This window comes from Pholcus phalangioides, unplaced genomic scaffold (genome assembly GCF_987345545.1).
Source record: "Pholcus phalangioides strain wild (caught in Gottingen) unplaced genomic scaffold, Ppha-v1.0 ptg000040l_1, whole genome shotgun sequence".
Classification (NCBI taxonomy): Eukaryota; Metazoa; Arthropoda; class Arachnida; order Araneae; family Pholcidae; genus Pholcus; species Pholcus phalangioides.
This window is the reverse complement of record NW_028301626.1, coordinates 6971174-6984196: the sequence shown is the minus strand read 5'-3', so window position 1 is coordinate 6984196 and position 13023 is coordinate 6971174. Positions and strand designations below refer to the sequence as shown.

The 13023-nt window shown below is 44.6% G+C and overlaps 2 protein-coding genes across 2 annotated transcripts; both read left to right on the top strand.

Moving 5' to 3' along the window:
• Window positions 1-8060: 8060 nt before the first annotated feature.
• Window positions 8061-9095, top strand: LOC149065422 (uncharacterized). The gene has a single exon (XM_089254144.1). It carries the CDS (start codon window positions 8061-8063, stop codon window positions 9093-9095), a length of 1035 nt encoding a protein of 344 aa, XP_089110270.1.
• A 579-nt stretch (window positions 9096-9674) lies between these two features.
• On the top strand, window positions 9675-12555 carry LOC149065421 (uncharacterized). Its single transcript, XM_089254143.1, has 3 exons — window positions 9675-10272; window positions 10637-11547; window positions 12541-12555. Exons 1-3 carry the CDS (start codon window positions 9675-9677, stop codon window positions 12553-12555), a joined length of 1524 nt encoding a protein of 507 aa, XP_089110269.1.
• Window positions 12556-13023: the final 468 nt, after the last annotated feature.

Here is a 13023-nt window from a genome sequence, read left to right as displayed (position 1 = left end):
TTGTTTTGGATGATATTTATAATTGTTTTCGCCTGCGTTCTTGTGTGTGTGTATGTGCGAATCAAGGTGGATTATTTCCGTGCGATTCATTGAAAAATACTGTCTGTGTTGTGAACATCGTGGCTCCATGTCGTTCAATGGGAAAGGATCGGTAATATGCAATTTTTCAATCTAGTACAGCGAAAAAGTTTCCGTGGCAAACTATATTATTTCAGTGTATGAATTGTCGGCCATATTGAAAACTTTGCAATAGTAGACTTTTCTAAGAGGATTGAGTAATATTTTTCTCAGGATGGCGTTTTCAAAACTCACAAATATTTCCCCCGAAACGCCACTATGGCGCCGTGTGTATCTGTATGTAACTGTTAACATTTTATATTTTAATTGTTACTAGCAATCTATTGGGGTCACTAGTACTATGTGAAAAATATATATACATACAATTAGCCAAATTTTAATAGTCATAGTGTGTATTCGGACCCATTAATTGCCACGTTGTGAATTTTTGAAGGTATTGGACGCCATTACTTTGTGCATCGTGGTTCTTTCACTTTCGAATCTATATCGATAATGAGAATTTCATCATATTTAGGCCATATTGTTGTGTATTGTGCGGGACAATATATTTTCCGGGACTGTTTTTTTTTTTCTCTTGCGACCGGGACGATATGCCCCCCGTTGAACAAGTGTTAATACTGATATAGACTTGATACTAAATCGTCTCAACGAAAAACTTGTTTCTGCCGCCCCTCAAGATAGTAAACTACGGTCTTTTTATTAATGAAAGACTCTCCTATCTTTAGATGGAGGACGTTTTGGTGAAATCCAGAGAAAGTTTGTTTTTTCCGATGCTATTTTCAAGCTATTCTTTTGCAGCCATTCTGCCACGAAATTCAGGATTCTCGTCGCCAGTTTTCCAACACCCTGAACTGTAGGGCCCGAAGCAATAACGGTTATATCATCAGCATATGCCTGGACCCTCACATTCTTAGGCCATTCTAGGCGCAGGAGACCATTGATGACGATGTTCCACATAAGTGGTCCAGAACATGATCCCTGGGGGCAGCCCCTAGTCAAGGTTTTCGAGACCAGGCCCTCAGGTGAATCAATAGAGACTGTTCTGTTAACCAGAAGATGGCTAGTGATATTGCTTAGTTGACTAGGTATAGAGAGGCCATGCAACTTCTTCATCAATAGGTCATGTCTGATGGCATCAAATGCCCCCTCAATATCGATGGTGATAACTGCTATGTCGTGTTTTTTAGCTTTTTGTCTATCTATTTCATTTCTGATCTCAATTAATGCATTTTCCGTGGAGTGACCATGTTGGAATCCAATTGTAGTGGACTGAAATAGTTGTTTCGATCTAAATAGAAAATTATTCGCTGACAGATTATTTTTTCCAGCACTTTCCCGATGGTAGACAGGAGATGAATAGGCCTATATGATTTTGGGAGTGCTGGGTCTTTGTCCTTTTTCAGAAAAAGCAAAACTTTGCTGTGTTTGAAATGAAATGGTATGTATTCTAATAAAAAACATTTGTTAAACAGAGTTAGAAAGAAGTCGGGATATTTGCCATAAAGTGCTTTAAGAAGAACGTTATTAATGCTGTCAATACCTGGAGTTTTTTTGACGTTGAGAAATTTAACCACCCTGCCGATTTCCTGTGGGACTATAAGTCGGTCACTAGTTTGGTTATTGTTTTTCAAGTTCATGCTGAAAGATTCCCCCGAATCAAGCGCCACCTCATTATTTGGGAAAATGTTATGGAGTTGTCGCTCTGCTTGTTCTCTGAGACTAACATCTAACTCAGTTGTTTGGAACAATTGCGGGGATAGAGATTTATGCTTGATAGTGGCTTTATAGAAAGTTCCGTATGGGTCTATAGCTGTCTCACACAGGTTCTTCCAAGTATATATGATCATAATTTCTGTGCAATTTTAAATTTCACTCCTGCTATCCTGTACGTAAATACAATATCTTAGAGTTCCATGTGTAGACTAAAATTCTGGGTGGGAGGTAACTTTTATTTCAGCAGCCCGTGGATATAATTAACGAGTTGAAAACGGATCATCTTCAATCCAATCGTCGGCGGTGCTTCTGTTCTGTTTGCGGGAGGAACAATGGCTGCAGAACTGTTCAGACGCTTTTTTACGGAGCTCCTCTTCAACTTCCAAAAGGAGGCATTTTCCTGTTTGCTTTAGCAGCGCTCACTAGTTCCCGTTTTCACCTACACCGTGGGGTCTCTGATGAGACTAGTCTCAAGATTCTAGCAGGAGCAGTTCCTAAAATATTGCCATCATCCCGCCGATGGAAGCTGGACTCCGACAGCGGCCATAGTGTGAATCGGCGAAGCGACTTCGAGTGAACTTTGCGCGATCGCAAGTGATTTATATATTGATTTAGAAATATAATCATGTGTGTGTCGATTTCTGATTTCATATTCCGAATCATCTATGCGCTAAATTGTGCTGATTCATGTCAAACTCACAAGAGTTTTGCAATTTTTCTGACCGAATTAGGCTTAGTATAGAATCTGTCCCATTCTCTATGGCCGCTTCAACATTGCTACCAAGGCAATGCTTATTCTTTGTTTTCTAAAGGCCTCTCTCATCAGTGTGTTCCTTTGCGTCTCACTGTCGGAACTTGACTCGAGACATTGCTGCCTTTTATAAGACGTGTGACTTTTTCATTACTAACGCTCTTGGCAATCAGAAAAGAACGACGACGTACCTCTATAATGACTGGTATGCTGGATAAGACAATTTAAAATAGGTATCTGAGCACTGGCTTATACATAGGAATGAAGACTTTTAGAGCACTGAAGAGAAGTGTAGTAGCAGACGGTAATAATCAGCTGCGCACCTTACAATCTTCAATGATGTCGTTAGTAGGGGACAATAGGGGTACTGCAGATCAGACAGAGCAGATGGATATAGGAGCTTTGACACTGTCCAAGACAGATTACGAAGGCGTCTTCTCTAATGAGCATGTGCGGAGAATATGGGAATGGCTAACTGCTCCCCGCAAAAACTCGGTAGGAAAGCACAAGCGATTTGTGCCTTTACACGCCCAGGAAGAATTGCGTATACAATTTCACCAATTGGAACAATCACTCAACTGCCAGGAGCAGCATATGAATATCGTCTTACCGAGGGAAGAGCATACTGTGGTATCACCTGTGGCTTCTAAGAAGACCCCGGAAGGACTTGCAACGATGGATCTTGGAATAGTTGCTGAGGAGATAAACCAGGTTGATCACAAATTAGAAATGAAAGAGGCATCTGCAACATCGATTCAGGAAAATGGTGTGGCAATCACTGGTGCTGATTCTCTGAAGAATACACATGTGTTCCTTTCGTTGGAGAACCCAAAGCCGCCCTTAGGATCACAAAGTGGTACTTTAGGGATACAAATGTTAAAGGTGGTCGAAACAGCAGAGTTTCCTTCTGAGGATTCAGGGCTGGCTCAGAAAAACACCGATCAACCCTCCGCCACAACTGACGAAGTAAAGGCAGTGCATGACAGGAACAAGAAAAGATCATCGATGAAAATAACACCAAGAAATTGTCATTCGATTGAACATTATGGGCCTCCAGCTGATATCTTTTCTACAGGGAACTCTGGAAAGAATGCCCCACCATCCTGTGACGCATTTAACTGTGCCTCAAAAAGCGTCAAAAGTGAAGACAACAGTCCAAAATGTAATGATATCAGGAAAATTGCACGAAAAAAGCTAAGGTTCTCATCTCAGAAAAGATAAATCCGGTTGTCCTGATGGGAGCAAAGGTGTCTTTACAGCTTCCAGAAACTGGAGGGAAATTTGAGGAGGAGCTGAATGAGGAAACCCAGCCAGATCAGCAACGCCAAAGGAAGCTCGCATCTCCAGGCCCATCCTTTCTAATAACTGACACCTGCACAAGGAAGAGCAACACGAACTCTACCAACGACCAACATAGTGATCAGCTCTTGAATAGTTCATATGGTAAGTTCGACCATGTAACAGAAGTATCGAAGCACAGTACACCCATATCGGACTGGTATGAAAGATCTACCAAAGAGGAGGAGCTAGAGGTACGTACCTTGGACTCGTGGCCACCCCAGATAACACAACAGCACATTAGAGCCCAGAAAAGTGGAAATCAAATTCCACGGCAATGTAATTCTGAATGGCCGGTTCATCTTCAGGACATTGGAAGGGACAACAACGGTGAGCCAAGTGCAAACTCAACATATAAGAGCTGCCCCCGAAATACTAAAAGAGTGCAGTGGAGAACGCCTTTGGAAGAACGCCAGTGGCAAGCTAATCCTGAACCGCTGAGGGGTATCGAAGAGATACCTAACGAAAACACTATCTCGAGATACACAGTCCTTGACACTTGGTCACCTTCGAATGATACGTGTGAGTCGAGGGGAAACTCGCTCCAAAAGCTCATTGACTCTCGAACGAACGAACGATGGGAATTTCTGGCAGTGCCTGTTCTTGGGAACACTAGCTGCCCTCATGTCGGCTCGCGGGGAGCCGCTGTGAAGGAAAGGAGCAATGTGTGTGTATGTGGGAAATGCATGTATGTCAGTCAGAAATTGGGAGCACTGTCTAGTGGGTGACCCACGGTTAATTAATGAGAATTAATTAACCAGGAATTTTAAACCAAACATGTCTGGACGAACTTGTTAGTCATATTACTTATTAATATTTCGGAGGAAAAGTGATCGCTCCTTTGACGTCATCTTCTTTGCGCCATGGTCGCACCTCATTCGCCGGTTGCGTTCATGTACCTAATTGGACGAAAAAAGTCACATGATATGCAGTTTGTAAGTAAAAAATAAATTAGTTTTAAGGTGAAGAAAAAAGAGGAATAGTATTAGTATTTTTAAAAAGCAAGGAAAAAAGGATTGAGAAGATATTTTTTAATTATTTTTCAGAGCCATTTCTGAATAAATTCAGGAATGCCTCGATTTTTAAGTTTTTTTGTCTTTTTTGGAGAAAATATTTTTGGAAAGGTGGGTAAGGGAAGCGAAGAAAAAGATAGAAAATTTCCGGTTTTAAAATTCCGGATAAATATAAGCTTTTAAAAGCTTTTTTAGTTGCTCGCTACTTCGTCGCGAGCTGCTCTGGTTTTTTCTCATTGAGCAAGATGCTGCCCGGCTTCCTTCGAGAATTTTTGCATTAATGCTCGTTTTTCTTTCCTCGAGCTTGTTTTGATTATGTTGGTCATAAATAATTTTGCAAGTTCGAATATCTCAGTCGCTGGGCTGTCACTATCGTTGGAAGTTTCGGACTCCGCAATTGACGCTACTTCATCAGGTTCACTTGGTCCGGTGACTTCCACCGGAGCTTGGGCGGTCGTGCTACCGGCTTTACTCATGGTGGCTTGCGGTCGTGGTCTCTGCCTGGGCTTGTCGGTACTTTGTCGGGCCTGCTTCCATGCCCCGTCGCAACTCCTGGCTGGAACTCGACTCTTTTCGTCTAAGTAGTGCAGGAAGTCCGTAGAGCTGGGCTTGTGATTGTCAGCAGATCTTCGCTGATCGACCTGCTCCGTAGTCAAGTCCGTAGTACCAGATCGACCAATCGCGTTTATTTTTGGGGACTTGTCATTTTCTCCCAAGGAGATTATCCTTTTTCTTTCGTAGAATTTTCTCCAGACACTCCGGGGGAGAAATGTCGTATTGTCGTACGTTTTCCGTGATTTTCTGAACTCTGTTGACGCAATACGTTCGTTGACCTTAATTTCAGTTGGTATGTTTTCCTGTTGCTTCCGCGTTTTTTGCAGTTCATTTTTGTAAGCTGTGCAACCGCTGACGTGACTTCCGCCACAATTACTACAGGTTGGCGTATCTCGACCTTTGACGTTGCCGCACAGTTTCACGTCATGGCTTCCCGCGCACACCATACACTTTTGGGGTCGTTCACACACGTTACCTCGGTGTCCCCAGGACTGGCAGCGGAAGCAGGTTTCGATCGTCGAGCGATTTGGGTTTCTCCGATATCGTTCTACTTTGATATTTATTAGAAATAGAAACTTTAAGTCAAGGATGCGCTTTGATTCTGGGTCGTTAGATAGGTCGACCTTCCATAAGGGAAGGATTTTTCCCTTGTTTCTTTTCCTTTGCGATCGAATCTGTGTCACTGCTAGGGGTGTGAAACCTTCGTCGAAAAGTTCATTTTTGACATCATCTACTGGTAGCGCTGCTGTTAGGCCTCTTATCACTACGCTAAGAGTTGGGGCATTGGGCGAAGAGAAGACTGCCTTATAATTTCAGCATTGCTATTTTCGATGTACTTGTGAATGGTTTCATAGTCCATCGGGCCGCAGAAGTCAATTTTATACACTTCGCGCACAATTTTCACTTTTACTTGTGCACGGCATTTTTCGCGAATTTCTCGGGCTATGCCCCGCCACTGCCGGTCCGCTCGCGTAACGATTGTGAACGTGCCTGCGCCATCACGCTTCCCGTCAAGTGCCGGCTGTTCGCTGCGGATCTCTGTACTCGGATTTGGTTGCATGGGCGGGTCTTCGCTGAAGTCGTGGTGCACTGTGGCTAAAACGTCATAGGGGGCGTGGCCAGTTTGAGTGTCGTCCTCACCGATGTTGCCGCCGCTGTGGTTTCCACTGCAGCGATGATCTCGATCTGCTGCCGGATGCTCCCCAGCTTTAGTGTCGTCGGCCTGGTCTGTTGTAGGCGTGTCTTGGTCATCGTTACTTGCGTACGATTCGCTCCTGGGTGTCGGTTCATTCTTGGGGGTGGGGCTTCCTGATGTAGCTGCTTCGGTGGCTTCGCAATCTTGGTTCTTGTCACCCTGGTTCGGGATATTCTTATCCTGTGAATCCGGATTTTTCTCCTGAATCCGAGGCGTTGGTGATAATGATCCTGTTCCATGATTTTCCGTCGGCTCTGCCGGTTGGTCATCCGTTCCCGTCTCGGGCCGCTCTTCCGGGGCTCCTTGCAAGATGGGATCTTCCGGGATGTCTAATGTTGTTTCTTCCGGGGGGGGGGTCAGTTTTTCCTGAAGCCGCCGTGTTTGCTTCTTGGGATTTCTGTGCTGTGGGCGTTTCGGTTTCCGGGGATTCCATTACTGGTTTCTTCCGCATGTAACTTGGAATTTCGTCCCAGGTCTTGGCCCGTTTCCGCATGTCCCGATTTATCTCGTCGTAGTATTCAGACCAGATGTCCTCATTTTCGTCGAAGAAGCAATCGTCGTCATTCATCATGATTTGGCTGAGGCTCCAGCGTAAAGTTTGTTTGAATAGTGGCATTTCTGGGTCGTCTGGGCTCTCTTGTATGATTTGGAAGGATCTCATCGCTCTTCGGAGATGTTCATCATCCTTGCAGGCATGCACTTCCGTGTCCGGACGTGTGTTCCTGGGATGCGATTCACTCCAGCAGCTATAACGGTCCTTGATAGAGTTTAGGAACGCCAGACTCGCCTTGCTCCGGTCGCTATTATGCGCCGTCTCCTCGTAATAGAGATCTACCAGTTTGTCCCATCCTTCGTTTTCCTCTGCTTCATCATCAAGGATGACTTCGTGGACGAAGCAAACTGGTTGTTTCATTGACTCTCCGAGGCCTCAACGATTGCGAAAGATAAAAAGTGAATCCCGATGCTCGAAATTTATGTCGGCCAACCCGCTTCACCCAACATTTCTACTGACAAATCACAAATCCGGTAGCACCGGCGGCTTATTTATGAAGCAGCAAGATTGTGGTAGATGGCGACATCACTTTGACTCAGATCGTCAGCGACGCACGAAAAATATGAAGCATCTTAATGGAAATAGCTATAGTAGTGGCAAAAACTATAGACGGCAGGCAAATTATGATAATGGCAGATCTTGCCAAGAAGCTGATCGTTTCCGATTCGGTGCTCAACTCTATCAATATAACTTCCCGTCGATCCCCGATTTCAGGAGAGAAGGAAAGGACCGATGTGTGGAGTGCTGTTTCCAAAACCTAGCACATGGCACAAATCTCGATGTCTATCACCGTGCCAATGATCGTATGTGCACCAGTTTTCTTCTTATCAAGGGTAGACGAAATATCATGAAATAGATTCTGTAATGGCCAATAATAATTTACTGAGTAAAGATCAGGGAATTACATTACTTCAGATCAACTTAGATCACTCTAAAGCGGCTACTTACCTATTAGAAAAAACTGCCAACGAAATGAACGTGGACATAGTACTGGCCCAAGAGCCCTGGGTCTGGTCCACAGCGCAAGGTCCGGAACTCAAGGGTCTCCCCTTGACTTGGTCACACTGGACATCAAATAATGGGAAGGCTGCGATCATAATCCGCAACAGAGCACTTCATGGAGCTGTGCTGTCGGTTATGAATAACTCGGTGGCGGTGCAACTGCACGTAGACGGAAGGGAGCTGATCGTGGCTAGCTCATATTCCTCTCCATACAAGGACATAAAAGAAGCCATCCAGGAGATTGAGGAGATCGTGGTAAAGAATGGAAGGCATGGGATCATTATTGCCGTAGACTGGAATGGACACAACTCTCTACGGGGTTATTCCGATCATGAAAGAGGTGAAGACATCCTAGACTTCCTTATGTCCAAAGACCTCTTCCTTTTGAATGGCGACAACAGCACACCGACCTATGGACACACTGGATCCTTCGGCTGGCCGGATCTATCTATATGCAATCACGTGTCTCTAGCAAATGCCATACAATGGTCTGTGGGAGAGGAATATTCGGCAAGTAGTCACTCCTATATTCACATGGTGATATGTGACTCATCTCCATCAACTAAAACCCCTTGTTTCAAAACAACGCAGCGTAAGCTCTTCAATTTTATTCGTATCCTCAGAAGTACGACACCAGTCTTGATAAGGCAGATTCGTGAGTGCCGAACGTATGCTCAACTTCAGCATATTACAAACACTGTGCATCAAGTAATAGAAGAGGCAGGTAATAGGTCGTTAGTCCCTGGGAGCAACGGATCGCAGATGCCAGTTAAATCCAAAAGCACATGGTGGACAACTGAACTGGAAGTGTCACGCAAGAAGCTAAGGGCTCTGAAAAGACGATATATACGAGCGAAAGATCAGGGGGGACAAAATTCGCCGGCGCATCGTATTTAATAAATGTCAGGCTCAGTACCGTAAAGAGATTTGTAAAACAAAATTATCTGCCTGGCGTGCACTATGTGAAAAAACGGCCTCTGAATTTGGTATCGTATATCGTGCTTCTATGTCCCGCAAAACGAAACCGCAGCTGACTATGAGCCAATTTGGTGACGAAACAATTTTGCAGGCGGGGGAAAGACACCTTAATGACATTTACCCCGATGTTGATTCCGATGATTATGGTCCTCCTTGTATGAGCTCTAGTATGTACTTCGACCCGGATTTGAATATGAGAACAATATCTAAGCAAGAGATAAAAAGAATCGTTGACCAGCTTAATATGCGGAAAGCCCCGGGTCTAGACCGGGTGAACAACAGGATGGTCAAGGCGATAAATAAAGCATTTTCAGATCTTTTACATTCCCTATACAATAAGTGCCTGCAACTGGGATGTTTTCCAAATCATTTCAAAGAAGGTAAGCTACTCCTTTTATTGAAGAAAGGAAGACGTCCAGGAGACCCAAAAGCTTACCGCCCTATCGCTTTACTCTCTGGCTTCGGAAGGTACTGGAAAAAATTTTGGTACAACGAGTCATGTTTTACACGGAGAGGCAAGGATTCTGGCATGCCAACCAGTATGGATTCCGACAAGGTCGTTCAGCAGAAATGGCGCTTGCAGACATGATGGAAGAGGTTAAGACGCAAAGAAATCGAGGTAATGACGTAGCCATCATATCCCTGGATATAGAAGGGACGTTCGATAACCTCAGATACTCGTCTATACGCCGCCGTCTAGCAATAGCGCCCATACCACAACAGCTCAAGGTAATTTTATCGGATCTTTTGTACCACCGTCGAGCGGTGTTGGTCACGGATGCGGGAAAAGCTGTGAAAGAGCTTGAAAAGGGTGCACCTCAGGGCTCATGTTCCGGCCCCTTGTTATGGAATCTTGTTCTGGATGAGTTGTTGAAAATTAATTGGCCCTCAAACGTCAAAGTTCAGGCTTATGCTGATGACCTTTTGATAATTGCATCTGCCCCTACTGTCAAGGGATCAGGTGATCTAGCAGAAGAAGCCCTTAGAACAGTGTCAAATTGGCTGCACATGCATAAGCTCACTCTCTCTATGGCTAAGACAAAATTCTTGTGGATATCAAAGAAAAGACCTCCCACCAGTGGCGTCGGAGCCGGGGGTGCTGTGGGTGCTCGAGCACCCACAGAATTGATTCAGAAATCGAAATTTACTACATTGGACTCAAGACGAGCACCCACAAGTTCGAAACACTTCCGACGCCCCTGCCTCCCACCATCTGGCTCCAAGGGAAAACCATCAAGAAAACGGACGTGCTATGTTATTTAGGCGTGTTTATCGATAAGCAACTTAGCTGGGAAGATCATATCAAAGAACAGAAGAGAAAGGCGTCACGTGTTCTTCAGAAGATGCGTCTGATGGCTGGACCACAGTGGGGACTGACACGGGCTCTGAGGAGATCCCTCTACTTGACAGTGGTTGAGCCTATGATAGCTTATGGAGCTTCAATATGGCATTCTCCCAAGGTCCAGATGTTCAGACGGCTCGATTCTATACAAAGACCCTTCCTTCTATATATCTATATAGAACTACACCTACGAATGCTCTTCAGGTGATCTTGGGGCTCCCGCCATTATCCCTCAAGATAGAATTCCTGGCAAGAGTCACACGTCTTCTAAAGCTTCACAAGCCATGTCCATTGTTAGAGGAAACATTAGTCCCGGACGCCTTCGAGCAAAAAACTATAGGCTGGACCTCGCATCCTGCAGAATCTCTGCAGGCCAATCAAGTATTAATAGAATCTTCGGAGGATGATACACCTGAGGAGAAATCCGTCGTATATTACACGGATGGCTCTAAACTGGAATCAGGTATAGGAGCTGCCTGTATAAAAACCGTGGGAACGGAGATCGTGCATAAATGGGCTGCTAAACTAAAAGAAAATAATTCAGTATATCAAGCTGAGATGCTCGCTATATTTACAGCAGCTCTGGATGCAGCTACAAACAGGAAGCAGACTGTAATAAGATCCGATAGCCGTTCGAGTATCCAGGCCATTCTGAACCCGCTCTCTGAAAACGCAATGGCGAGAAAGATAAGGAGTATACTTGTATCTCACCCATCAATACGCATCTCCTGGGAAAAAGCCCACAACGGCCAGTGGGGAAACGAGCTTGCGGATGCGGCGGCCAAAGAAGCGACCAATACCGGAGTCTTTTACGACGAACTCTTATATCCAGCTTCTCACGCAAAATCACTCCTCTGGAGGGACATGATAGCAAATTGGCAATTGCATTGGGATATGCCGGAGGCGTCAGGAAGATCAACTCATGAAGTTATGAAGAAAGTAGATACTAGGAGCAGGGGCTGGTCACGAGAGCTCATCTTATTTGTCACCGGTCGTGGGCCTTTCCCTGCAACCTTACATCGCTTTAAAGTGATTGCCAGCGATAAATGCTCTTGTCTTGAGCCTGGCACGCCCCTGCATTACGCCACATGCTGTCCAGAAACGACACCCTACCACTTCCGTTCGCCGACTGCCCGTCTACACAGACCATGGATGCTTGGCATACTACGTCGAGAAGAATCAAAGGAAAAGATAAGAAAAATGGTGAAATTCCTCGAGGAACATCCCGAGAAGATAAGGGATCCGTCTCCTCCAGCTCCTGCAACTCCGGTACCAGCGCCGTTAAGGAGATCGCCGCGTCTTCACCCTGACAGTGCGCTGGTGGCACAGTTTGCGAGCGAGGAGCAGGATGAATCCCAAACCTAATTAATGACGTCTCGGAGAAATTAGACTGACTGTATTGAACTGCCGGAGTGCAATGAGGTGCTCTGCCCTTCTTGTCATTTGATACAATCCTTGATCAATCAAATTTCTGATTGCGCCTTTTGCGATACGATTTTTATACAACTTTCCATGATTATTTATTATCCGTGCCCGTTGCACTTTACTTTAACTTGATTAATTTGATTCTTCGATTTACATAATTTTTGATTTCTTTGCACTATATGTAATCTTTGACGTATCAATAAATTTTGGTTTTACCGGAGATGCCCTGTTTCCCCCCCCCCCTCCGGGGGGGGGGGCGAAGTGCTTACGTTGCTTCTTGCGACAGAGCCTGGGTGTCTCGCGGTTTCTCCAGTTTCTCCAGGTTCTTCCAAGTTGTTCTTTTAGTCGTTCGAATTAATTTAGAATATATTGCATTGTTCCTTTTATAAATCGTACGAAGTTCTTCGATATTTTCGTCCGTAGCATTGGGCAGATGTCTTCTGCTTGCACGCACTTTTCTTCTCTGTATTTCCAATTTCCGAGTCCACCAGGAAGTGAGGAATGGTGTCATGCCACGAGATACCTGTAGCGTTTTTTTACCAGCATCGTCAAAGAGTTGAAATGATTCATTTGTTGCGTCCTCCAATTCATCCACAGCCGTTGAAAGGTTGATTCGAAGAGTGCAATTTGAGATTTGGTGTTGGATTGATTTTAAAAAGTTCCCAATTCTTCTTAGAGAGTTAGAATACTTTTTCACAGGTTGAGAGATAGACTTTTCTAAGAGTTTGACAAATATATATTTGTGCGGACTTGAACTCTACTCCTGGCTCACCTCCCACAGTATCTCGTTGTTATTGTATGATAATTGAAACAAGGCATTGTTGACCAAGGTATACAAATACAAATACAACGCCACAACAGGCAAATTGCCCAACGAGGTGGCTGACTTAAGAACATCATGGATCCCCGAGCCATTTTTGGAGGCCCTACATATTACTGCTGCACCACACATGCACTCCTTCTAGTTTTTGGTAAGGCGACGAATAAGCTGAGGTCAGGACAAGATAACCGTATTGAGTTAATATTTTAACTGCTACGCTGTTTTCGTTCACATAGAAAAGGGCACCAGAGATGTCTTTG

What these genes read in the sequence shown, in the direction of transcription:
- LOC149065422 (XM_089254144.1), top strand. Translation starts at nt 8,061, where the DNA reads ATGGCCAATAATAATTTACTGAGTAAAGATCAGGGAATTACATTACTT.
- LOC149065421 (XM_089254143.1), top strand. Translation starts at nt 9,675, where the DNA reads ATGTTTTACACGGAGAGGCAAGGATTCTGGCATGCCAACCAGTATGGA. An exon ending in CAGTGGCGTCGGAGCCGGGG is followed by an intron (nt 10,273 to 10,636) that starts GTGCTGTGGGTG and finishes CATTCTCCCAAG; the next exon opens with GTCCAGATGTTCAGACGGCT.